Here is a 26,617-nt window from a genome sequence, read left to right on the forward strand (position 1 = left end):
GGCAAATTCTACGTACCACAATGTGATCTGAGCAAAATGTAAGACGCAAGATTAATAACATATATCACGGTCGTAAATTGACGCCAGTATTTGTTTCTGCTGTTTTGGGGAAATTTGCACCATTTTGATACGGCACATATCCCTGTTAAAGATGTTTGGGTCACCCCTATCACTAGGGTAATAACAAAAGGTGGTACTAAACTTTGACTCTACTTTAATTTACAATGAATTTATTAAAACAATTTTTTCTCAGTGGAAGAAAAAGAAAACATGGAGTATTCAAAACGTGGGTCAAAACAGAAAGGTGCATCATCTCCTTCAACTGGTAATCAGATCTGCATCATTCTTGAAAATATTTCTAACTTCAACCTTCATTAAAGAGTTGACTCTCTCAGGACAGTTGCATGTTAAATTAAGGTCGCAGAGCAATAGGTGCGATTTCTCTGTGCAAAACAAAAATAAATACAATAACAAAGTTAACCAGGCACAAAACAAGTGAGTAAAAAAGTGACAAAAACCTTCCACTGGACTAGTTAATATCAAGGCGTTTTCACATTTCTGTTCTTACTGAAAACAGTGGGGCACGTCCATCAATAAATACAGTATATATAGGGTATATGCTGTGCAGCATATTATAGCTTATAAAAACTCAATACTTTTCAGAATATTTTTGACATACATCAACCCACAAAATACAAAGCTAAAAAGGGATTGACAGCTTGCCCTTCTCCTGAAACAAAGATTATGAAAATATTTGAAATGCTTAATTAATTGCTCATCTATTTTTTTTTTTTACATATTTTTTTAGCGTGATTGACGGCACCCATTTTCAAAGTTTTGACACAGAAATAGAATACAGCTGAAACCTTCCTCTTGCTGGCGGTTTCAGCAATAGGTCAAGTCTTTTTTTTTTTTTTTTTGCAAGGAAGGAAGTACAGTACACATAGTTACATAGTAGATGAGGTTGAAAAAAAAGACATACGCCCTGGTTATTTAGCCACATTGCTTTAGACTTATTTCTTTTATATTTATTACTTAAAGGTTATACAGTAGACTGATAAGTGTGCTTTTATAACAATGTTTCAAAGACTGCCAATTTATCTTCCACATTTTTCCCTGCAAAAACATCATTCCAATTTATACTTTGTAGATTAGTCCTCAGATTTTTAAAATCTCCTTTTCTAAAATGTAAGGTCTTTGTTGAACCCAAGTGATAATTTATTTCAAATGAGACCATGTTACCCAAATGTCCCCTGACTTGAATATTTGGTATTTCATCTACATTGTTTGACATTACCAAATCCAGTATTGCCCCTCTCCTGGTTTATTCCTCAATAATTTGGGTCATATAATTGTCTTTATGCACCCCCAAAAACAGTTTCCTTTTGTTGTAATTCTAATCTCATTTCCCCAGTCTATGCCTGGATAATTAAAATCACCCATTATGCAAACGTGACCTAGTTTTGATGCCTTCTCCATTTGCAAAAGTATTTTGGCTTCCTCAATCTCACAGATATTTTGTGGTTTACAGCAGGGGTGCACAAATTGGGGCGCGCAATTTTTTTTTGGGGGGGGGGGACGACATGGCGGTTACAGCGGCCTTGCACTCTTCAGCGCGAGGCCTCTGTAACTCACTTACCTGAATTGAGTCGGCTTCGAGCCACGTGTCGACATGGCAACGCCGTGTCAAATTATGCTGCGGGGTCATGTTATGTGATGTCACATTTATTTATAAAAAGTTTTACCAGGAAGTAATACATTGAGAGTTACCTCTCATTTTCAAGTATGTCCTGGGCATAGAGTTATAATGACAAATACATGGTTACAAGGAGTGAAAAGGGTTATACAGTATATTATATACAAGACATTGCATGCACAGTTAAAGATAATATATATTATAGACATATATAACAGTTACAGACCACATAAAAATTCTGCATTAAAGGTAATGGGGTGGGGGGTGCAACACAGGGGGGGCGCAGCGCAGGAAGTTTGCACACCCCTGGTTTACAGAATATCCTTACAAACATGTTCTTTGTACTTTTACCTCCACTGCAAATTTCTATCCACAAGGTCCTACATTTTCATCATCCCCTTCATAAACATCTTTCCTTAGAATAGGTTTTAGATCTGGTTTAACATACTGTATAAACATACTCCACATCATCTTCTACAGTATTTGCTTGATCGTTCCGAAAAAAGCAATAACACTCTAAATTAACTGCCCAGTCAGGAGTTTAATCTCACCATATTTCAGTAATGCCTATGATATCATACTGCTCCCTCGTAGCTATTAATTCAAGCTCCCCCGTTTTACCTGTCAGACTTCTTGCATTAGCAAGCATTTATTGAAGTTTTTTTCCAGTCTGTATTATTATCTTATCTGCTCCTGCCTTTCTACTGTAATTGGATTTAGTCTTTAGAAGTTTTCCAGTATTATTTGTATTTACTATGGGTGTCTCCCTGCTTGCCAAACTCCCACATGCCCACATTCTACCTCCATGACCCCTTGCTATTTCCCCATCCCCATCTATTCTATTCAGTTCTTTACCTGTTTCTTGTCCGTCTCCCCTCCATCCTAGTTTAAAATCTCCTCCCACCATTACACATCTATACATTTTAGAACATAAAACATGACAAATGCCAGATGGTATAGTTTATTTGTAGTTATGCCTTGCAAAGCATTTTGCCAGATTGTTATTTTGTGTTTTAGCCTGAATTTATTTTAAAGCGTATGCTCAATGGCATTTGTCATCAATTCTGTAAATGAGACTTTAGTTCTGATATAATGCCCAGAATGAAACACGAAAATTGATAGATTTACTTATAACAAGAAAGTTTGAGCAGCTTTAGGCTTTCAGCATAAAATACTAATTTCAAATGCTTTTCATACTAGGAAAACGTTTAGTATAGTTCTCGCTGAAGTATATACACAGTATATGCATATAGTATATCTTTGTTTTTGCCCAGTAATTTAGACACAGCTCAGGAACAGATGAGACAGGGAAGCAGTTGATGAATTATGAGTACGAAAAATGTACATGGGATGTCTGTTATAAAACAAAAGTAATTATGTATCGCAATTATATCTGTTCGTTTTCCTACAGAAAACTCAGTTTTCAGCCCTTCCAACACTTAGATTCTGTTCCTGTTTTTCATTTACCTGCTATCTTTTTCAGATCAGCTGACATGTTGTGCATGCTCTGAATCATCCTTTTAAATTCCAACTGCTGAACATCTGCATTGTTTTTAAACATCTGCAATACACACATTAACAAAGCAATTATAAAAGTTACACGGCTTGTCAACTAAAAAAACGGGGCAAGAGACACTAGATTAATCAAAGGAAACAAATTCTGATTGCAATTGAATGTTGTGGTTTGATAAATCTGGACAATAGAAAGAGAAACACCAGATGGAGCAAAGGCGCTACCATCTGGATAAGTCCCTAAGAAATGCACTCTGTGTCTGTGGGGAGGTGGTACCTAACTAAGTAGCCAATGTGCAGTAGGAAGCAAAGTACTGGTCCAATGTGTAATGGAAAATTATTAACTTAAAATCCCTTTAATGGTATACATTAAAATAAACTTGGAACCAGATAGTAAATTACAGTAGAAGTTAGTTAAGAAATTGTAGTACGCTGTGCGTTAGTCCACTTAGTGGCTAGGGTATACAGCGTGATAAGCAGCACAACCAATAGTTGTGCATATTCACCTGTCCTGGTATGGACAGAAAATCAACAATTACAGGTAGGTAACTAATCGTACAACACGACAAACTGGGATGAAACGGAAACACAAGTCAGACATGCCCAATCAGTCATTAGCTGACAAGTGCTTCTGTTGTGGTCACGACGTCAATACATAAAAGCCCATAAGCATACACTATGGCACCAAAGTATTGGTAATTGTTAGCCAGAAAAACCCATTGCCCTATTCCAGTGTAAAGAACAGAGACAATGATTGGGTTAGTGCAATAACAAAACATATCCCAGTGTGCTATGCATAGAAGGGTAGGTTAACCACGCTTGTAACCATGGGTCCACAAATTATGTTAAATGCAAGATGGACTGTGTAAAGTTATAGTGAGCTCCTAGAGCTCCACGCACATAGTACACACATACAAATTGACTATTAGGCTAATGACCCGCTGCCTCAGACCACGCGCGTGCACTGCAGACAGGCGGCGTGTGCAAAGGCACTTGACCGTTATCTGCGGTCTGTAGGGAGCTAGAGCGGGGGGGGGGCGTGGCCAAAATGGGTGGGGGGGCGCGGCCATGACGTGAGGGTCGGGACCATCACACAGCCCCACAGCACAGTGCAGCACTGCAGCCCCTCAATCAGCCCCTCACATAGACACAAATACACACGGGGGAGGGGTGAATCGGAGCAGGGGGGAATCGGAGCAGAGGGGGGGAATTAGAGCAGGGGGGGATCGGAGCAGAGGGGGGGATCGGAAGGGGGGGGATCGGAGCAGGGGGGGAATCGGATTGGCTGCCTTGCGTGTCAGGTGACGCGGCACTCGCCGAAACCACAAGCTCCTTGTAGCTCCGGCTGGCTGACGCGTCACAGCATGCAGTCAGCCACGCCGGAAGGAGCCAGCAGGGACATCCAGACCGGAGGCAAGCAGCTGGTGGACCGCGACCGCGCGCACCGCTGACCGCAGCGGGACCAAAGCCTAAGTGCTGAAACCTGCAAATCGGTATGGTTACCCAACTGCTGGGGTGTATGACAGAAAAATTAGAAGCACTTGCAAACAAGTAGTAATACTGTGATGAAAATAGTATCGTGACCCGCATAGATAGGGTGACCAGATGTCCCGGTTTTGCCTGGACAGTCCCGGTTTTTTCTCTTCTGTCCCAGTTGCCGGCCCGTTCCGGATTTTCTCCCTGGTTCCGCTTTTTGTGGCGGCGGCGGCAGGTAAGTATTTTCAGAGTTCCGGGCCGAGGGGATTGGAAGGGATGTCGGGGCTTTAGAATGCCGGGCCGCAGGAGATTGGATGGGATGCCGGGGGCGGGGCTTTGACAAAAAAGCAGTTGAAGGAGCGGCCACGTGGCCTCCCGCTCTCCCTCCCCTGGCTCTTCCTCCCTCGGCACCCAGGTTATCCCGGCTCTCCCTCCGGCTCCTCGGCCCTCCCTCTGGCTCTCACTCGGCACCCCGGTTCTCCTGGCTCTCCCTCCCTCCCTCGGCACCCAGGTTCTCCCGGCTCTTCCTCCCTCCTGCTCCTCAGCCCTCCCTCCGGCTCCCCGGTTCTCCCTCCAGCTCCCCGGCCCTCCCTCCGGCTCCCCGGTCCTCCCTCCGGCTCCTCGGCCCTTCCTCAGGCTCCTCGGTCCACCCTCCGGCTCCTCGGCACTCGTTCCCCCGGCACTCCCTCCCCCTGGCACCCTGGCTCTCCCTCCCCCCCAGAGCCCGCTCCCAGCCGCTGGCTAGCAGTGCGGCACCTCCGGTGCCTGCTGCTAGTGAGCGCATGCCGCCTCCGCCGAACCCGCAGCTGCCTGAGGTAGGATATGGGGGGAGATGGAAGATGCAGAGGGGGGAGATGGGTGATGCAGACGGGGGGAGATGGGGATGCAGAGGGGGGAGATGGGAGATGCAGAGGGGGGAGATGGGAGATGCAGAGGGGGGAGATGGGAGATGCAGAGGGGGGAGATGGGAGATGCAGAGGGGGGGCAGGAGATGCAGAAGAGAGATGGGAGATGCAGGGGGGGAGAGAGAGATGGGAAATACAGGGGGGAGGGAGAGAGAGATGGGAGATGCAGGGGGGGAGAGATAGATGGGAGATGCAGGGGGGGAGAGATAGATGGGAGATGCAGGGGGGAGAGAGATGGGAGATGCAGGGAGGGAAGAGAGAGATTGGAGATGCAGGGGGGAAAGAGAGAGATGGGAGATGCAGGGAGGAGAGAGAGATGGGAGATGCAGGGGGGAGAGGGAGATGCAGGGGGGGAGAGGGAGATCCAGGGGGGGAGAGGGAGATGCAGGGGGGAGAGGGAGATGCAGGGGGGAGAGAGAGATGGAAGATGCAGGGGGGGGAGAGAGATGGGAGATGCAGGGGGGGAGAGAGATGGAAGATGCAGGGGGGGAGAGAGATGGGAGATGCAGGGGGGAGAGAGAGATGGGAGATGCAGGGGGGGGAGATGGGAGATGTGGGGGGGAGAGAGATGGGAGATGCAGAGGGGGGAGATGGGAGATGCAGAGGGGGGAGATGGGAGATGGTGGGAGATGCATAGGGGGGCAGGAGATGCAGAGGGGGCAGGAGAGAGATGGGAAATGTAGGGGGGGAGAGAGATGAGAGATGCAGGGGGGAGAGAGATGGGAGATGCAGGGGGGAGAGAGAGAGAGATGGGAGATGCAGGGGGGAGAGAGAGATGGGAGATGCAGGGCGGGAGAGAGAGATGGGAGATGCAGGGGGGAGAGAGAGATGGGAGATGCAGGGGGGAGAGAGATGGGGGATGCAGGGGGGAGAGAGAGATGGGAGATGCAGGGGGGGAGAGAGATGGGAGATGATGGGGGGGAGAGGGAGGTGCAGGGGGGGAGAGGGAGATGCAGGGGGGAGAGGGAGATACAGGGGGGGAGAGGGAGATGCAGGGGGGAGAGTGAGATGCAGGGGGGAAGAGGGAGATGCAGGGGGGAGGGATGGGGGATGCAGGGGGGGAGAGAGAGATGGGAGATGCAGGGGGAGAGAGAGATGGGAGATGCAGGGGGGGAGAGAGATGGGAGATGCGGGGGGAGAGAGGTGGGAGATGCAGAAGGGGGAGATGGGAGATGCAGAGGGGGGAGATGGGAGATGGCGGGAAATGCATAGGGGGGGGTGGGAGATGCAGAGGGGGGCAGGAGATGCAGAGGGGGCAGAAGAGAGATGGGAAATGTAGGGGGGGGAGAGATGAGAGATGCAGGGGGGGGAGAGAGAGATGGGAGATGCAGGGGGGGAGAGAGAGATGGGAGATGCAGGGGGGGAGAGAGAGATGGGAGATGCAGGGGGGGAGAGAGAGATGGGAGATGCAGGGGGGGAGAGAGAGATGGGAGATAAAGGGGGGAGAGAGAGAGATGGGAGATGCAGGGGGGAGAGAGAGATGGGAGATCCAGGGGGGGAGAGAGAGATGGGAGATGACGGGGGGAGAGGGAGGTGCAGGGGGGAGAGGGAGATGCAGGGGGGGAGAGGGAGATGCAGGGGGAGAGGGAGATGCAGGGGGGAGAGGGAGATGCAGGGGGGGAGAGGGAGATGCAGGGGGGGAGAGGGAGATGCAGGGGGGGTAGGGAGATGCAGGGGGGGAGAGGGAGATGCAGGGGGGGAGAGGGAGATGCAGGGGGGAGAGGGAGATGCAGGGGGGAGGGAGATGTAGGGGGGAAGAGAGAGATGGGTGATGCAGGGGGGGAGAGAGATGAGAGATGCAAGGGGGGAGAGAGATGGGAGATGCAGGGGGGAGATATGGGAGATGCAGGGGGGAGGGAGATGGGAGATGCAGGAGGGGGGAGAGAGAGATGGGAGATGCAGGGGGGAGAAGATGGGAGATGCAGGGGGAGAGAGGGAGGTGCAGGGGGGGAGAGGGAGATGCAGGGGGAGAGGGAGATGCAGGGGGGGAGAGGGAGATGCAGGGGGAGAGGGAGATGCAGAGGAGGAGAGGGAGATGCAGGGGGGAGTGAGATGTAGGGGGGGAGAGAGAGATGGGTGATGCGGGGGGGAGAGAGAGATGAGAGATGGAAGGGGGGGGAGAGAGATGGGAGATGCAGGGGGGAGAGATGGGAGATGCAGGGGGGAGGGAGATGGGAGATGCAGGGGGGGAGAGAGAGATGGGAGATGCAGGGGGGGGAGAGAGAGATGGGAGATGCAGGGGGGAGAGGGAGATGCAGGGGGGAGAGCGATGGGAGATGCAAGGGGGGGAGAAAGATGGGAGATGCAGGGGGGGGGGGAGATGGGAGATGCAGGGGGTGGGTATATGGGGATGATGATGATTTTACCTGTGCGGCCCAATTTTTTAAAATATATATGGGTATGGACAGAAAATCAACAATTACAGGTAGGTAACTAATCGTACAACACGACAAACTGGGATGAAACGGAAACACAAGTCAGACATGCCCAATCAGTCATTAGCTGACAAGTGCTTCTGTTGTGGTCACGACGTCAATACATAAAAGCCCATAAGCATACACTATGGCACCAAAGTATTGGTAATTGTTAGCCAGAAAAACCCATTGCCCTATTCCAGTGTAAAGAACAGAGACAATGATTGGGTTAGTGCAATAACAAAACATATCCCAGTGTGCTATGCATAGAAGGGTAGGTTAACCACGCTTGTAACCATGGGTCCACAAATTATGTTAAATGCAAGATGGACTGTGTAAAGTTATAGTGAGCTCCTAGAGCTCCACGCACATAGTACACACATACAAATTGACTATTAGGCTAATGACCCGCTGCCTCAGACCACGCGCGTGCACTGCAGACAGGCGGCGTGTGCAAAGGCACTTGACCGTTATCTGCGGTCTGTAGGGAGCTAGAGCGGGGGGGGGCGTGGCCAAAATGGGTGGGGGGGCGCGGCCATGACGTGAGGGTCGGGACCATCACACAGCCCCACAGCACAGTGCAGCACTGCAGCCCCTCAATCAGCCCCTCACATAGACACAAATACACACGGGGGAGGGGTGAATCGGAGCAGGGGGGAATCGGAGCAGAGGGGGGGAATTAGAGCAGGGGGGGATCGGAGCAGAGGGGGGGATCGGAAGGGGGGGGATCGGAGCAGGGGGGGAATCGGATTGGCTGCCTTGCGTGTCAGGTGACGCGGCACTCGCCGAAACCACAAGCTCCTTGTAGCTCCGGCTGGCTGACGCGTCACAGCATGCAGTCAGCCACGCCGGAAGGAGCCAGCAGGGACATCCAGACCGGAGGCAAGCAGCTGGTGGACCGCGACCGCGCGCACCGCTGACCGCAGCGGGACCAAAGCCTAAGTGCTGAAACCTGCAAATCGGTATGGTTACCCAACTGCTGGGGTGTATGACAGAAAAATTAGAAGCACTTGCAAACAAGTAGTAATACTGTGATGAAAATAGTATCGTGACCCGCATAGATAGGGTGACCAGATGTCCCGGTTTTGCCTGGACAGTCCCGGTTTTTTCTCTTCTGTCCCAGTTGCCGGCCCGTTCCGGATTTTCTCCCTGGTTCCGCTTTTTGTGGCGGCGGCGGCAGGTAAGTATTTTCAGAGTTCCGGGCCGAGGGGATTGGAAGGGATGTCGGGGCTTTAGAATGCCGGGCCGCAGGAGATTGGATGGGATGCCGGGGGCGGGGCTTTGACAAAAAAGCAGTTGAAGGAGCGGCCACGTGGCCTCCCGCTCTCCCTCCCCTGGCTCTTCCTCCCTCGGCACCCAGGTTATCCCGGCTCTCCCTCCGGCTCCTCGGCCCTCCCTCTGGCTCTCACTCGGCACCCCGGTTCTCCTGGCTCTCCCTCCCTCCCTCGGCACCCAGGTTCTCCCGGCTCTTCCTCCCTCCTGCTCCTCAGCCCTCCCTCCGGCTCCCCGGTTCTCCCTCCAGCTCCCCGGCCCTCCCTCCGGCTCCCCGGTCCTCCCTCCGGCTCCTCGGCCCTTCCTCAGGCTCCTCGGTCCACCCTCCGGCTCCTCGGCACTCGTTCCCCCGGCACTCCCTCCCCCTGGCACCCTGGCTCTCCCTCCCCCCCAGAGCCCGCTCCCAGCCGCTGGCTAGCAGTGCGGCACCTCCGGTGCCTGCTGCTAGTGAGCGCATGCCGCCTCCGCCGAACCCGCAGCTGCCTGAGGTAGGATATGGGGGGAGATGGAAGATGCAGAGGGGGGAGATGGGTGATGCAGACGGGGGGAGATGGGGATGCAGAGGGGGGAGATGGGAGATGCAGAGGGGGGAGATGGGAGATGCAGAGGGGGGAGATGGGAGATGCAGAGGGGGGAGATGGGAGATGCAGAGGGGGGGCAGGAGATGCAGAAGAGAGATGGGAGATGCAGGGGGGGAGAGAGAGATGGGAAATACAGGGGGGAGGGAGAGAGAGATGGGAGATGCAGGGGGGGAGAGATAGATGGGAGATGCAGGGGGGGAGAGATAGATGGGAGATGCAGGGGGGAGAGAGATGGGAGATGCAGGGAGGGAAGAGAGAGATTGGAGATGCAGGGGGGAAAGAGAGAGATGGGAGATGCAGGGAGGAGAGAGAGATGGGAGATGCAGGGGGGAGAGGGAGATGCAGGGGGGGAGAGGGAGATGCAGGGGGGGAGAGGGAGATGCAGGGGGGAGAGGGAGATGCAGGGGGGAGAGAGAGATGGAAGATGCAGGGGGGGGAGAGAGATGGGAGATGCAGGGGGGGAGAGAGATGGAAGATGCAGGGGGGGAGAGAGATGGGAGATGCAGGGGGGAGAGAGAGATGGGAGATGCAGGGGGGGGAGATGGGAGATGTGGGGGGGAGAGAGATGGGAGATGCAGAGGGGGGAGATGGGAGATGCAGAGGGGGGAGATGGGAGATGGTGGGAGATGCATAGGGGGGCAGGAGATGCAGAGGGGGCAGGAGAGAGATGGGAAATGTAGGGGGGGAGAGAGATGAGAGATGCAGGGGGGAGAGAGATGGGAGATGCAGGGGGGAGAGAGAGATGGGAGATGCAGGGGGGAGAGAGAGATGGGAGATGCAGGGCGGGAGAGAGAGATGGGAGATGCAGGGGGGAGAGAGAGATGGGAGATGCAGGGGGGAGAGAGATGGGGGATGCAGGGGGGAGAGAGAGATGGGAGATGCAGGGGGGGAGAGAGATGGGAGATGATGGGGGGGAGAGGGAGGTGCAGGGGGGGAGAGGGAGATGCAGGGGGGAGAGGGAGATACAGGGGGGGAGAGGGAGATGCAGGGGGGAGAGTGAGATGCAGGGGGGAAGAGGGAGATGCAGGGGGGAGGGATGGGGGATGCAGGGGGGGAGAGAGAGATGGGAGATGCAGGGGGAGAGAGAGATGGGAGATGCAGGGGGGGAGAGAGATGGGAGATGCGGGGGGAGAGAGGTGGGAGATGCAGAAGGGGGAGATGGGAGATGCAGAGGGGGGAGATGGGAGATGGCGGGAAATGCATAGGGGGGGGTGGGAGATGCAGAGGGGGGCAGGAGATGCAGAGGGGGCAGAAGAGAGATGGGAAATGTAGGGGGGGGAGAGATGAGAGATGCAGGGGGGGGGAGAGAGAGATGGGAGATGCAGGGGGGGAGAGAGAGATGGGAGATGCAGGGGGGGAGAGAGAGATGGGAGATGCAGGGGGGGAGAGAGAGATGGGAGATGCAGGGGGGGAGAGAGAGATGGGAGATAAAGGGGGGAGAGAGAGAGATGGGAGATGCAGGGGGGAGAGAGAGATGGGAGATCCAGGGGGGGAGAGAGAGATGGGAGATGACGGGGGGAGAGGGAGGTGCAGGGGGGGAGAGGGAGATGCAGGGGGGGAGAGGGAGATGCAGGGGGAGAGGGAGATGCAGGGGGGAGAGGGAGATGCAGGGGGGGAGAGGGAGATGCAGGGGGGGAGAGGGAGATGCAGGGGGGGTAGGGAGATGCAGGGGGGGAGAGGGAGATGCAGGGGGGGAGAGGGAGATGCAGGGGGGAGAGGGAGATGCAGGGGGGAGGGAGATGTAGGGGGGAAGAGAGAGATGGGTGATGCAGGGGGGGAGAGAGATGAGAGATGCAAGGGGGGAGAGAGATGGGAGATGCAGGGGGGAGATATGGGAGATGCAGGGGGGAGGGAGATGGGAGATGCAGGAGGGGGGAGAGAGAGATGGGAGATGCAGGGGGGAGAAGATGGGAGATGCAGGGGGAGAGAGGGAGGTGCAGGGGGGGAGAGGGAGATGCAGGGGGAGAGGGAGATGCAGGGGGGGAGAGGGAGATGCAGGGGGAGAGGGAGATGCAGAGGAGGAGAGGGAGATGCAGGGGGGAGTGAGATGTAGGGGGGGAGAGAGAGATGGGTGATGCGGGGGGGAGAGAGAGATGAGAGATGGAAGGGGGGGGAGAGAGATGGGAGATGCAGGGGGGAGAGATGGGAGATGCAGGGGGGAGGGAGATGGGAGATGCAGGGGGGGAGAGAGAGATGGGAGATGCAGGGGGGGGAGAGAGAGATGGGAGATGCAGGGGGGAGAGGGAGATGCAGGGGGGAGAGCGATGGGAGATGCAAGGGGGGGAGAAAGATGGGAGATGCAGGGGGGGGGGGGAGATGGGAGATGCAGGGGGTGGGTATATGGGGATGATGATGATTTTACCTGTGCGGCCCAATTTTTTAAAATATATATGGGGGGTGGGGTCTTTTAAAAATGTATTGGGGCGGAGGGGGTCTTTTTAATATGTATTGGCGGGGCGGGTATTTTTATTATGTATTGCAGGGTGGGGTTTCTTGGTATGTATTTTGTGAGGGGATTGAGTGAGCAGAGTGGGGTAATTGATGGAAGGTAGGGGCAAGTGAGATGATAGAGGGGGAGTGAGTGAGCAAAAGAGGGAGTAAGACACAGGGGAGATAAATACATGCGAGGCAGGAGGGGGGAGGGAGTGAGTGAGACGGAGTGGAGAGAGAAATTCATGAGTAGAGGGTGGGAAATAGAGGGGGCTCGTGAGGTGTGAAATGAACTGAAGGCTGTGCTTATAGTGCGCGCGATGGATGACGTCACCCGTCGCCGCTAGCGAAAGCTGTAATTTGCTTTCCGGCGATGTCGCAGGCGACCAGGTCTTTGATTGGTTTAGAGTCTGTCACATGGCGAAAGCCTCTGAAAAATCAAATTTGACCGGCTTCAGAAATTCGCGACAGCGGCAATACATTTGTTTTGTCGCATCGCCGGCACTATAAGCGCAGCCTAAGGCCGCGCTTATAGTGCAGACAATGCTGACGTCATGCTGTGGTCACTGGAAAAATCAAATTGAAGTAACTTCCAGCGACTTCCAAGTTGACATGACAACAGGATGCATTATGGTGAAGAGGCATCACGTGATGCCACATTGTCATGGCAACATGGCACCGCTCATTGTCATGGCAACGGGGGGCGTGACGTGATGTACATTGTTTTATAAATAATTTTTTTAAGTGTCCCGGTTTTTCATTTTGAAAATCTGGTCACCCTACGCATAGACTAACCCTGAATTGTAATAACTACACACAGGGACGGGAGAGAAAATATACAGGTCCCTGCAAACCAATATATACTGTCTCTGCGGGGAATAGTGTGAGATGGGTAGGCAGATTATTGGAAATAAGGAAAAAGCAGAGGTATTAAACAAATTCTTTGCCTCTGTGTTTACCAGGGAAGAATCAAGTTCAATAGTAGTGCCGCAGGAGGAAGCCACAACCTCCATATTAATGAACAATTGGTTAACTGAGGAAGAAGTTCATAACCGACTTGAAAAAATTAAAGTAAATAAGGCACCTGGCCCCGATGGCATACATCCAAGAGTTCTTAAGGAGTTAAGCTCAGTAATAGCCAAACCATTATATTTAATATTCAAGGACTCCATTTCCACAGGCTCAGTACCACAAGATTGGCGTAAAGCAGATGTGGTGCCTTGTCATGATAATGTCATGAGATATTGGGTATTTTTTTTTTTTGTAACTTTGATTTTATTGGGTGAAATACATCTGACATGGTAACACCATCCATTGTCTACAGTGACATCACCGCATTTAGTACTTTCTTTTTTATATAATGAACCAAAACTTGACTTACTGGACTTACAAGACGAACCAGGGGACAAGACACACTAACTATGTAGAAGGGAGGGGGGGGGGGAAGGGAGGGGGGGGGTTGGAGGGCTCGCAGAGGTGTTCCACCTATCATCATCCGTTCGGGCGCCGTGCGTGTATTTTAGAGTAAACCTCTTTGTCCGAGAACATTGACCCACTCTCTCCTGCTGATACCTCTTTGGCTGCCTCCTACCCTAGGGGCCTATTCTACCCTGGATCCCGCTCCTTCTCCGGATTCTCTGTCTCTATGTTGTCATGGATCCCTTTCATTACCGGAGAACGCATTTACCGCCTATTATTGCAGGATTGTGGTGATATCTATTCCCGGGATGTCTGTCTGTGCCAGCCAAGGCTCCCAGACTTTTAGAAAATTTGAGCCGGTGTCGTTAACCAAACTCATCAACTGTTCCATCCGGCAGACAAACCAAATTCTATTTCTAATCTTGGGGATAATTGGAATCTCTGGTTGTTTCCATACTGCTGCGATCTCGCATCTGGTGGCTGTAGCCAGATGCGTGATCAATTTATGTGTGGCGTTAGATAGCCCCTTGACTCGTCTGCCCAATAGGAACAGCCACGGGTCCAAGGGGATTTCCACTTCTAGCGGTCTCTGAAGCCAATCTTTAATCTCCTCCCAAAGCGGGTTTACCTACGTACAAGACCACAGCATATGGAATAAGTCCGCTCTCTCTCCGCACTGTTTGGGGCAGAGCGGAGAGTAGCCTTTGACAAATTTAGATAATTTAGCGGGCGTGTAATACCACCTCATCAGGACTTTATATGCGTTCTCCTTTAATGTGGTGCAGATGGAGCTTTTGGCCGCCATCTGCAGGATCTTATCCCAGTCTTCGTCTTCTAATGTCTCCCCCATATCTGCTTCCCACTGTCTCATGTAGGCCAGTTTGGGTTGGTCGTCCGTCTTCGGGCACACTACTTCCCTGTACATTCTAGATGTTAGTCCCCTTGTGTCCGTATCTCTTGAACAGAGCTGCTCAAAATTTGTTCTCCGAGGCCGAATTGGGGCTTCATTGTAGAAGGCCCTGATCTGGAGGTATCTAAAGAATTCAGTGTTTGGTAAATTGTTCTCCTCTTTAATGTGATCAAATATTTTTATATGTTGCCTGCCCTCCAGATCTTTTAGGCGGAGATACCCTGCTTGAATCCATTTTGAGAAAATAGAGCTATCCAAACCTGGAGCAAAGTTTGGGTTCCCCCATATGGGAGTCATCAGAGAGTTCAAGGATGTGAGATGGCACTTGAACTTAACCGCGTCCCAGACTTTCAAGGAGTTGACCATGGTCTGCAGAGGAGTCCGCATAACAGCCCGACTTTTTTTGGGCAACCAAATTAGGTTCCTAATATCTATTGGTGTGCAGCAAGTTTTTTCTAGCGCTACCCACCTCCGAAGGTTCGGGTCTGTGTGGCACTGCACAATCTGGCTCAGTTGGGCTGCTTTGTAGTAGGCGAACAAGCATGGCACCCCCAACCCTCCTCTCAAGGTCGGCCTCCTCAAGATCGCTTTGTTAATTCGTGGGTTTTTCTCATTCCAGATAAACTTTGTTATTAAGGACTGAAGCGAGAGGATATCTTCTTGTATCAGGGGGATCGGGAGGGCCTGGAAAAGGTACAGCACTCGTGGCAGGAGATTCATCCTCACACTATGAATACGGCCTATCCACGAGATACTGCACTCCGCCCATCTCCGGAGATCCTCACGGAGAGTCCGAAATAACCTGGGATAGTTTGCTTTATATAAAGTCTTATATTCTTTCGTGATAAATACCCCTAAATACTTAATCATAGAGGGTTGCCATTTAAAATTAAAATTGAGTCCAATTAGTTTTTCTACTGGTTTGGGTAAATTTATATTGAGGGCTTCCGATTTGGCCTGATTAATTTTGAACCCAGAAATTTGTTTAAAGGTCCCCAAAATTGAGAAAACATTGGGCAGGGAGGTGAGAGGCTGTGATAATGTCAGGATCACATCATCTGCGTAGAGCGCCACTTTGTGTGATTGCTCTTTTACAGCTATGCCCGTAATATCCGGGTTGTTTCTGATATGTGCCGCCAAAGGTTCTACGCAGAGGGCGAACAACAAAGGGGACAGCGGGCATCCCTGGCGTGTGCCACTCTTAATTTGAAATTGCTCTGATGGGAATCCCTGGTGTCTCACCCTTGCCGTTGGCCCCTCGTAGAGGGCCATGATGGCCTCCAAGAGGCGTCCCTCAAAGCCAAATGCCCCAAGCGTCCCTCTCAAGTAGGGCCAATCGATTCTATCGAAGGCTTTCTCCGCGTCCAGACTTAGTACCATTGACGGGATATTCTGCTTCTGTGCCAAATCCACCAAATCTATTATCCGTCTGGTATTGTCTGCCGCTTGCCTACCTCCGATGAACCCCCCCTGATCTGGATGAACTAACCTGGGAAGGACGATACCCACTCTGTTGGCTAGTAATTTGGAGAAATTTTTTACATCCGTATTAATCAGCGAGATGGGCCGGTAGCTCTTACAGTCTGCCGGGTCCTTACCAGGTTTATGGATCAGGGAGATTGAAGCTTGAAGCATCTGAGCTGGGAACGAGGCCCCGTGTAAAATAGAATTAAATAGCTTCAATAGATGTGGGGCTAAAATTTTCAGGTATTTTTTATAGTATAAGTTGGAGAAACCATCTGGGCTGGGCGCTTTGGCAGGCTTAAGTGACTTTACAACTACCGTTAACTCTTCTAAAGAGAAGTCCGTCTGTAACGCTTCCTTCTCCACCCTGCTTAAGGTTGGCAATTTGGCTTCTTTTAAGAATTCCCCGAGATTATCCCTCGTCTTTTGATTGTGTATGACCTTACCCCCATCGTTCAGCGTCTCGTAGTAGCTTTTGAACTCTGCCACGATCCTCTGAGGATTAGAGGTAAGCTCTCCCCCTTGTGTGCGGATAGTTTGTATATGATAATTAGGAATTTTGTTTTGAAGTCGATGTGCTAATAGGGTGTCCGGCTTGTTCGCCTTCTCGAAGTATCTACGCCTGGACCAGCTCATCTCCTTTTCTGCCCGGGAGGACAGTTTTATATTCAACTGCTGTTTGGTTTCTGCCAAAGCTCGCATTGTGTCCTGATTCCTAGATACTTTCTGCGCCTTAGATAGGGTCGCTAGCTTGTCTTGTAGGACTTTTATCTGTTTCTCCTGATCCCTCCGGCGCCTAGCGGCTAGGCACATGAGGGAGCCTCTGAGAGTCGCCTTGTGGGCTTCCCATAGGGTGGTGTCGGAAGAAACACTCCCTACGTTCTCAGTGAAGAAATCCTTAATCCTCTCACCAATCTCTCTCTGCAAATTCGGGATTTTCAATAACAGCTCGTTTAGCCTCCAGTTTGCTCCCGGTCTGTCTAGTAAGTTTAGAGTGCACCGCAGCTCGATAGGTGCGTGGTCGGACCACGAAATATCGTGGATTCCCGTGTGGGAGACCACTGGGACCAGTCTATTTGATACTAGGAAGTAGTCTAGCCTACTGTATCTGTTGTGGGGATGGGAGAAGAAGATATAATCTCTACTTTGGGGATGCTGTTCGCGCCATATATCTACCAATTGGCAATCCTTCAATCCCTGCGTGATTTGCTGAATGTCTAATTTAGGGGGGAGACTAGCGGCCGTGCACCTGTCTAACTTGGGATTCAGTGTCCTGTTGAGATCGCCCGCTATGATCATGTTTCCCTTGGCTTCCTTTTGGAGTTTTCGGAAGAAAAGGGAGAAGAAATCAGTTGATGTTTCACAGGGTGCGTACACTGATGCTAATGTAAGTGGTTTCCCGTGGATTGAGCCCACCAGAATTAGAAATCTGCCCTCTTTATCTGCCACCTTTTTCTCAACCGTAAAATCTATCCTATTATGTATGGCTATCGCTACCCCTCTCTTTTTCACTTGGGCGGATGCTAAATGTACTACACGAAAATCTTTATCAAAATTTTTTGGGTAACTGTCCCTAGAAAACTGTGTCTCTTGGAGAAAGAGGAGGTCGGCTTTGAGTCGTTTATAATCCCTGAAAGCTAGCTTGCTCTTTGCCGGGCCGTTTAACCCCTTGACGTTGTGAGAGATACACCGGACCTCGTTATTCATGATACTTTATTTGTGACCTGATTCCGTCGGTGTCTTCCTGGGCCATTCTGAGTCCTCTGGTTGGCGTGGCGATCCCGATCCTTGTCTCTTGTATGCCGTCGCCGCCCTTCTTCTGCGCCCTGCCAGGGGAATAGGGTATGTGGTGGGGGAAAGCGATACAGAAGGAAAACAGGAAATCAGGGGGGGCAACAAAAAGACAACAACACAGATACATATAAACAAACAGTACTATGGTATCGGCTCTAGGACTTCCCTGTCAAACAGCCCATCCCATTGCCTTTCGGATAGGGGCTCTAGCGGGTCCCAGACCTCGCCCCCACCCCTCTCCCCAAAGGACTTTAGTCGGTTCTGGGGGCCCATCCCCCTTCCCGACCCGATTGAGATTCATGCCGACTCCGGAGTAGTCCATCTGACTCCCACCCCGTGTCCGCGCTCCATATACACCCTAACTGAAAACTGGGGTAACTCCCCCCAACTGGGTAGCCATGAGTGCCAGCAGCTTCCCTTGTCCGGCTGCCTGCCGTTGTCGTGTCCAATGTTCCCTAGCCCGCAGATGCGCTCTGCCTCACCTTGTTTATTTCTGCTGTGCCCTTCTCTAAATCTAGCCCCTTTAACCTTTAACCTCTCTGGCCATGCGTCATCTATCTCATCCTCTCACTTCCCCCCACCATCCTCAAACTTCCTTATACCTTCCACGTCCTACTCCCCACCCTTACGTCTCATCCATCTTCACTACACTACTCCCCTACCTGCTTTCTATCTCAGAATTCCTTCCTTCCGTACTCTCTGCCTATCCGCAACTTCCTTCCCCCTCCCGTGACACTTACTCTCCCTTTCGCCTCCCTAATCTCTGATCCGGTCCTCTAACCTACCTCCGTTGGCCACGGCCTCCGTCTCCTAACATCCTCTATGTCTACTTCCCCCTGCTTTTCACTCCTCTTCCCTCTCCCCTGTCTATCCAACTTTCCTTGCTTTCCTATCTTCTCTATTTCTACTTGCGGCTGCTAGCTCCGTATGGCAGTTCTGAGATGCGACCCTGGGTCTTTAAGGCGCTCCGGCGCGTTGTGTCATCGCGTGATGACGTCTTCCGGCTCCGTTGCCACCTCCAATATGGCGTCGGTCCTCGCGATTCCGGCTGGAGCAGACATCCGGCTTCCTGTTTCCGGTCGCCATTTTGGGAGATGCTCTGCCACGAGGAGGAGGTGGTGCTCGCTCTCTCTTCCCGCCTTTGGAGTCCTTCTGCGTTCTGCGCCTCACGCTGGCTCTCTCCGCTCTCTAGCTTCACCGCCATCTTCCAGCACTTGAAGGTAAGGCAAAAACGATTTATTTTACAGGGACTTTTCCTTTTTCTTCTTCCACAACGTGACTTTTAAACGACGTTGATCTCCACGGATGTGAATGACTTTTTAGTCCAAGAGCTATCATTTCTCCTCTTGAGGATCCTATAGCGGGCCGTGCAGTAGTTGGTGCAGAACTCTGTGAACACCGACAATTATTTGGCGGGCATTTTATGCACCGAGGCAGGCAGTCTTGGGGGTCAATTTGCAAGCCTTGTAACTTGGCTTCAACTTGGCAACTTTAATTGAGCGCAACCGTGCGCCTGTATGGGGCCACTACTGCTACTTCTCAGCGCTTTTTCCCCTTGGCTTTAGGTGAGCCGTTCCCTCCACTCCATTCTGGCTCTAGCGCCTCTGCTTCGTCCACCACCTGAGCCGGGGCGTCCCGTAGGCCCAGTTTCGCCAGGAACTCCGGGCCCTCTGCGGGGTCCCTCATTGTGAATGCCCTCCCGTTCCTTGCCACCTGCAACCCGAACGGGAAGGTCCATCTGTACCTCACGTTGTGTTCACGGAGGACCTTTGTAACGGGGACCAGGTTGCGGCGCCTGAGCAGTGTGGCCGGGGATAAGTCCTGGAACACGAGCATTTTGTTATCCTCAAAATCCACCGTTGCCAGGGGCCGTGTTTGCCGCAGTATGGCTTCCTTCGTGGTGAAAAAGTGCAGTCTTATGATAATGTCCCGTGGCTGTTCGTTCTGCACTGGGCGCGCCCGGAGGGCCCTGTGGCATCTATCTAGGGCCCGGGCGTCCCCGCCGAGGTCAGGGAGCAGGGTTTCCATCCATCTTGCAATGTAATCGTTGCAGTCTCCCACCTCCTCAGAGACCCCCCGGATCCTCAGGTTGTTACGCCTGTCCCGGTTCTCTGTGTCTTCCTGCCTCTCCCGTAATTCGTCGATTTGCCTCTGCAGGTCCCCCGTTCGTTTGTCCGTTTTTTTGACCACTTTTATGGTCTGGTCCACCTTTCTCTCAAGATCGTCAGTTCTTGTGCTTAGTTTCACTACATCCCGCTGTACTTCTTTTATTTCCGCCTGCAGGAGTGACTTGAGATCGTTGTAAAGCCTCTCAAAATCACATCTCCTGACAGGCAGTAAGGCTTGATTGCTGGGACCCTCTTCCTCGCCTTCTAATTCCGTATCTGAGTCAGGATTTGAAGATGGCGCCATTGCCTCCCGGCTCCCGCTTGTGCTGGCGCCGCCGAAGTAAGCGCGAACATCCACTGGTTTCGGCTTTTTCTGGGTGCCTGGTTTTTTCGGGGCCATCCTGAGGTACTGAGAGAGGATGCCTGAGTTGTTTGGCTTGAAATACTTTATTTTTGGGTGTTTTAAAGTTATTTTTAACTATGCGCGGCACGGAGCTAGAAACCTATGCTGCCATCTCCGTGTCCTTCGCGCATGCGCCTCGATATTGGGTATTTTTAATCCCTTTGGTGCTTGAGGGGTTAAGGAGCTACACTTGTGTAACAAAATACCAAATGCTGGGTTTGAAACTGGTCAGGACTGTTTGTCTGCACTGAATTTCAAAGGAACTTACTTGGGGCGGGGGTCCATCCTGGATAGCCCACTCAAGGTGTCAATTGTTTTAATCAAAGAAGAGCAGCTTCAAAGTATTCTGTAGAAAGGGGTGGGCTTAAGGCACCATCATAAGAAAGTATTGTATCTAAGTCTGGGGGAGATTGTTTCAAGTCAGATCTGTCCAGGGGCATGCTTGGAAAGCATAGCAGACATCATCTTCTGAACCAGTGCCTCTCTGGGAAAAATCCATAGCATGTGGTAATGTACTGTATAGGATTTTCTGTTTTACCCCTTTTATTTTAAGAAGCTGCTCTGCCTTATATTGTAATTGTATGTTTATTTTGTAATACCTTTTCTGTAATTCAAGCACTGTATTTTTATATATATTAAACCATTTAATAAGTAATGCTTTGGGCTCTGAATGAACTTTGTGCACGCTGGAGAGAATAACTAGCTAAATTCAGGCACATGTTACTACAACTGATTGTGTGTTAGAGTGCATAGTTTTTCCTATAATAAACAGGGACCTGAGGCCCTTGCGGATATTTTAGTCTAAGATCTTTTATCATATCTGCATAACCTCAGGTGGTGGCAGTGGATGGTTATGATGTGCAATTGAGTAGGGGGTTAATGCTAACTCGCTGGTTCCTTGCCGAGGAGAAAGGGGGGTTGCTAGAGAAGCCTTTGTATATTAACCCTGGATGCATATCTAAAGTCACGCGCTCACTTGTGTGCTGTTCGTGGCGGTGGTATATTGGGACGGCGTGAGGAGAGATACAACCCATTTGAGGGACCCCTGAGTGGGAGAAGAGTGGGTACGCTTGCGAGCGTCGATATTAACCCTTGTCCCGTATGCAGGTCACGTGCTAGCAGGGGGTCGTACGTGACATGCCTATATTTAAAAAGGGAGCTAGATCACAACCGGGAAATTAGAGACCTGTAAGCCTGACTTCAATAGTAGGGAAACTACTTGAAGGTTTAATACGGGATAATATTCAGGAATACCTAATGGAAAATAAAATTATTAGTAATAGTAAGCATGGATTTATGAAGGATAGATCATGCCAAACTAACCTTATTTGTTTCTTTGAGGAGGTAAGTAGGAATTTAGACCAGGGTAATGCAGTTGCTGTGATCTACTTAGATTTTGCAAAGGCTTTTGATACGGTTTGACACAAGAGGTTGATGTACAAAATAAAGAAAATTGGACTCAGTAATAATATATGCACCTGGATTAAAAACTGGTTAAAGGATAGGCAACAGAGGGTTGTCATAAATGGAACTTTTTCAGGTTGGGCTAAAGTCGTGAGTGGAGTACCTCAGGGATCGGTACTGGGGCCCCTGCTTTTTAACTTGTTTATTAATGACCTTGAGGTTGGGATCGAGAGCAAAGTCTCCATCTTTGCTGATGATACTAAATTGTGTATTGTATTGTATGTCTTTATTTATATAGCGCCATTAATGTACATAGCGCTTCACAGTAATACATGTGGTAATCGAATAAATAACAGATAATATAAATAACAGATCATGGGAATAAGTGCTTTAGACATAAAAGTAACATTAAGGAAGAGGAGTCCCTGCCCCGAGGAGCTTACAATCTAATTGGTAGGTAGGGAGAACGTACAGACAGTAGGAGGGAGTTCTGGTAAGTGCGTCTGCAGGGGGCCCAGCTTTATGTATCATGTGTTCAGAATGTTCACAGTGCTATTTGTATGCTTCTTTAAGCAAGTGTGTCTTAAGGTGGGTCTTAAAGGTGGATAGAGAGGGTGCTAGTCGGGTAATGAGTGGAAGGGCATTCCAGAGGTGAGGGGCAGTCAGTGAAAAAGGTTTAAGGCGGGAGAGGGCTTTAGATAAAAAGGGGGTAGAAAGAAGACATCCTTGAGCAGAACGCAAGAGTCGGGATGGTGCATAGCGAGAAATTAGGGCTGAGATGTAAGGAGGGGCAGAAGAGTGTAAAGCTTTAAAAGTGAGGAGAAGAATGGAGTGTGAGATGCGGGATTTGATTGGAAGCCAGGAGAGGGATTTCAGGAGGGGAGATGAAAGGTAATAGAATCAGAGCAGGACTTGGAGAGACTGGAAACGTGGGCACGTAAATGGCAGATGAGGTTTAATACAGATAAATGTAAGGTTATGCATTTAGGATGCAAGAATAAAAAGGCGACTTACAAATTAAATGGAGATAAATTGGGGGAATCCTTGATGGAGAAGGATTTAGGAGTGCTTGTAGGCAGCAGGCTTAGCAATAGTGCCCCAAGTCATGCAGTAGCTGCAAAGGCAAACAAGATTTTATCTGGCATCAAACAGGCAATGGATGGAAGGGAAGTAAACATAATTATGCCCCTTTATAAAGCATTAGTAAGACCACACCTTGAATATGGAGTACAATTTTGGGCACCAATCCTAAGAAAAGACATTATGGAACTAGAGAGAGTGACCAAAGAGAGCCACCAAATTAATAAAGGGGATGGACAATCTAACTTATGAGGAGAGGCTAGCTTAATTAGATTTATTTACATTAGAAAAGAGGCGTCTAAGAGGGGATATGATAACTATATATATGCAATATTCTGCGTTGTTTATCACTGCTGTTGAATCCTATGGCATTTCAGTGGTAATCTGTGTTACAACGTGATATTCTGCATGCTCAGTAGGTAAAATTAAGCTTGTTACAGCTGTAACTGCAAAACTGATGATAAAAGGCATTTCAAATAGCTAAGTGTCTCTCAGCTGCAGTGCATCAAGATATTTTCCCCCCAGTTTTACCTTCCATGTGCTCGATTGTGATTTGTGGACAGTTTAGAGAGCATTAGGATGGGTTGGGGAGTACTTATATACATCACACGCACTATAATAGCGTAGATTATATTTTATGTATAGAGCAGCAACTGTTTCCCTTTTTGCCTGCAGCAAGCATCTCCTCCAGTACACCTCAGTGACAATAGATCTGCAGAGATAAACTATATACTGACACTGATCTCCTTCTAGGAGAAGTTTTTCTATCTTCAAAATGTCCTTTGTTTTTGTGCTGCAGATTTCCCCATCCATTAACTGTCAATACCTGTAATGGCCTCTGGCCCAGATCCACAAAAGGGTGCTAAGATTTGCCAGTAATTACCTACAAAAAAGGAAACATTTGAAAAACCTGCTTGCTCAAAGTCAACTCAGAATGTGCAAAAGGAAAACCAGATACCACCTTGCTCACCCCCAAACCATCCAGCTGTTTTAAATGTGGAGGAAACCTGTGTATCACCTTTGGCCATATTGACCCCATTAAAAATTCTGTCATCTCTTGTTCAACAGGTGCCCTCGTTTGACATTAAGAACTTCCCCAATTGTAACACCTGCTGCTATGTGGTTTATGTCCTGGAATGAATGCCCCTCTCACAAACAGTATGTGGGCCAAACCAAGATAAGTCTTAGGTGTAGATTTCTTGAACAGCACAGAAATATTGAGAAGGGGTATCTCAATTATGGGGTATCTGCTCACTTCTTTAATCACCACAACAAAAACCCAAGCAACCTTACAGTTAAGGTACAGTACCAAGCTGGTTGAGCAAGATAAAAGATGTGGTGACAGATTTAAGAGACTATGAAACTTTCTTGATCCACAAATTACAAATTCTGTCACCTTTATGGTTAAAACGTGGATATAGAACTGGCTGTTTTTACAGAATGAAGCCATCCAGTTTGAGTGTGTGTATATATACACACATACACATTTGAAGTTACGGTGGGTGAAAAAGGCGACAAGAAACCGCCACCGTATAGCATAAAGCAAATAAAATGATCCCTTGTGAACACATTCACAGGTCTTAGACAGGACTGCAACCCTGCCTTTCACCATTATCACCTAGCATACAGTGCTTCCACTGCAAGGGATTCTGGGAAATGACATGCAAATGAGCACACCATGTCACCTTTTTTACATACTGTAGAACCCCTATAAGAACAAAGAAAACAAGTAGTAGCGCTTCCCAATATCTTACCTACACGATTGGGGTCAAATGGATGTACTGTGAATCTATTAACTATGCTGTTCAGGACACAAGTAAAGATAAACATAAAATAATGACAATAAAAATCAAATAAAAATAAAATGTCCAATAAAAAATGTACAACACAAGTAGAAGTCCAGTCCCGCAACACTGTCCAACCGAGTCTTTTGCAGCCTGAAAAAAGGGGAACACCACTCCCTCCGAGATATCTATAGAAAAAATAAACAAAAAACAGGCGCACTCATAGTGTAGTATGATTACAAAAATTTATACGGAACTGGATAGGTAAAAATTGCACACTCACAAACAAAAAAGGAACATAAGCATGTATGAGTAAGTACTCAAATGCCAACCGATGCAGCAAGGTCCCAGCAGCTACTTCTGATGTCGATGTGGGGTAGACTGGAACAGGCAAATCTTACAACTCTCTCCGTGTACCGGAAGTATGCGTACGCGAAAAGCGTGTTTCCACTTCAGTCCCTCCGCCCACTAACCTATGTCTCTGGTTGCAATACCGCGAGACAATTGTGACGTCTCTGGGCTCTCCGGATTGGCTGTAATAAACCCCAATGGAGATTCGCTGCTTTGGCAACCTTTTCAATGAAGGCATATAGATAAATAACTAGCGGTCCTGTATGTGAGATATAGCGTGCACGAGATATATAAAACTGGACAAGTTAATAACTATGGTCCACGAAACACACCCTACGCATTTCATCTTCAAAAGACTTTGTCAGGGGATACTTGCATAGGTAGGGTGACCAGATTTTGAAAATGAAAAACCGGGACACACAATTTTTTTTTTTAATATTAACAGTTTATTTATTGTATCACACTTATACTTTACTAACATTAGTCCTTGTTACATAGTTACGTGTGTGTGTGTGTGCGCGTGTGATGACCTCACTAATCAAAAAAAAAAAAGCCAGATGTGAATGACTTCTGAACCCATTAACCAGTGTCAGGACGCCCCCTCTTCACAATTTCTAAAGCAGAAATTCCATCTGGGATCTTACCTGATCCGCAGTCCCTCAAGGTACTATACTGGAGGGGAGGTGTTCCCTACCTGTCTTCCAAGGTCTCCCGTGTGAAACTTGAGTCAGATCTGGAAGAAAGCAGTATAGGTTATTTCGGTGTAGGTATAGGGCAGTTAAGATAAGACAGAGAGAGTGGGTGACAGAGTGAGACAGAGACACACACAGAGTGAGTGAGTGAGTGAGTGAGTGAGAGACAGAGACAGAGACACACAGAGTGAGGGAGTGAGAGAGAGAGACAGAGACACACAGAGTGAGAGTGAGAGAGACAGACAGAGAGACACACACAGAATGAGAGAAAGAGTCACACACACACATAGTGAGTGAGAGAGAGAGACAGAGACAGAGACACACAGAGTGAGAGAGTGAGAGAGTGAGAGAGAGTGAGAGACAGAGAGAGACAGACAGAGACAGAGACAGACAGAGACAGACAGAGACAGAGACACACAGAGTGAGAGAGAAACACACACAGACTGAGAGAGACACACACACACACACAGAGTCAGAGAGAGAGAGACACACACACACAGATTCAGGGAGAGAGACACACACACACAGAGTGAGAGAGAGACACACACAGAGAGAGACACACACACACACACACACACACACAGAGTGAGACACACACACACACACACACACACACAAACACAGATAGAGAGAGAGAGAGAGAGAGAGAGAGAGAGAGAGACACATACAGAGAGAGTGAGAGAGAGACACAGAGAGTGAGAGAGACACACACAGAGAGTGAGAGAGAGACACACACAGAGACTGTGAGAGACACACACAGAGAGTGTGAGAGACACACACAGAGAGTGTGAGAGACACACACACAGAGTGTGACAGACACACAGAGTGTGAGAGACACACAGAGAGAGTGAGAGAGAGTGAGAGACACACAAAGAGAGTGTGAGAGACAAACAGAGAGTGTGAGAGACACACAGACAGTGTG

The 26,617-nt window shown here is 49.6% G+C and overlaps 1 protein-coding gene across 1 annotated transcript in view; it reads right to left on the reverse strand.

Moving 5' to 3' along the window:
- Positions 1 to 208: 208 nt before the first annotated feature.
- The window catches only part of C5H5orf58 (chromosome 5 C5orf58 homolog), a 136,276-nt gene continuing 109,867 nt past the window's right edge, over positions 209 to 26,617 (reverse strand). Inside the window, exons 3-5 of the mRNA XM_075599150.1 lie at positions 17,804 to 17,905; positions 3,164 to 3,257; positions 209 to 443 (exon numbers count right to left, since the gene is read on the reverse strand). Of these exons, the coding sequence (XP_075455265.1) occupies positions 319 to 443; positions 3,164 to 3,257; positions 17,804 to 17,905 (321 nt within the window). The 3' untranslated portion in view covers positions 209 to 318. The remainder of the gene's footprint in view (positions 444 to 3,163; positions 3,258 to 17,803; positions 17,906 to 26,617) is intronic.

The sequence above is a fragment of the Ascaphus truei genome, chromosome 5, assembly GCF_040206685.1.
Source record: "Ascaphus truei isolate aAscTru1 chromosome 5, aAscTru1.hap1, whole genome shotgun sequence".
Classification (NCBI taxonomy): Eukaryota; Metazoa; Chordata; class Amphibia; order Anura; family Ascaphidae; genus Ascaphus; species Ascaphus truei.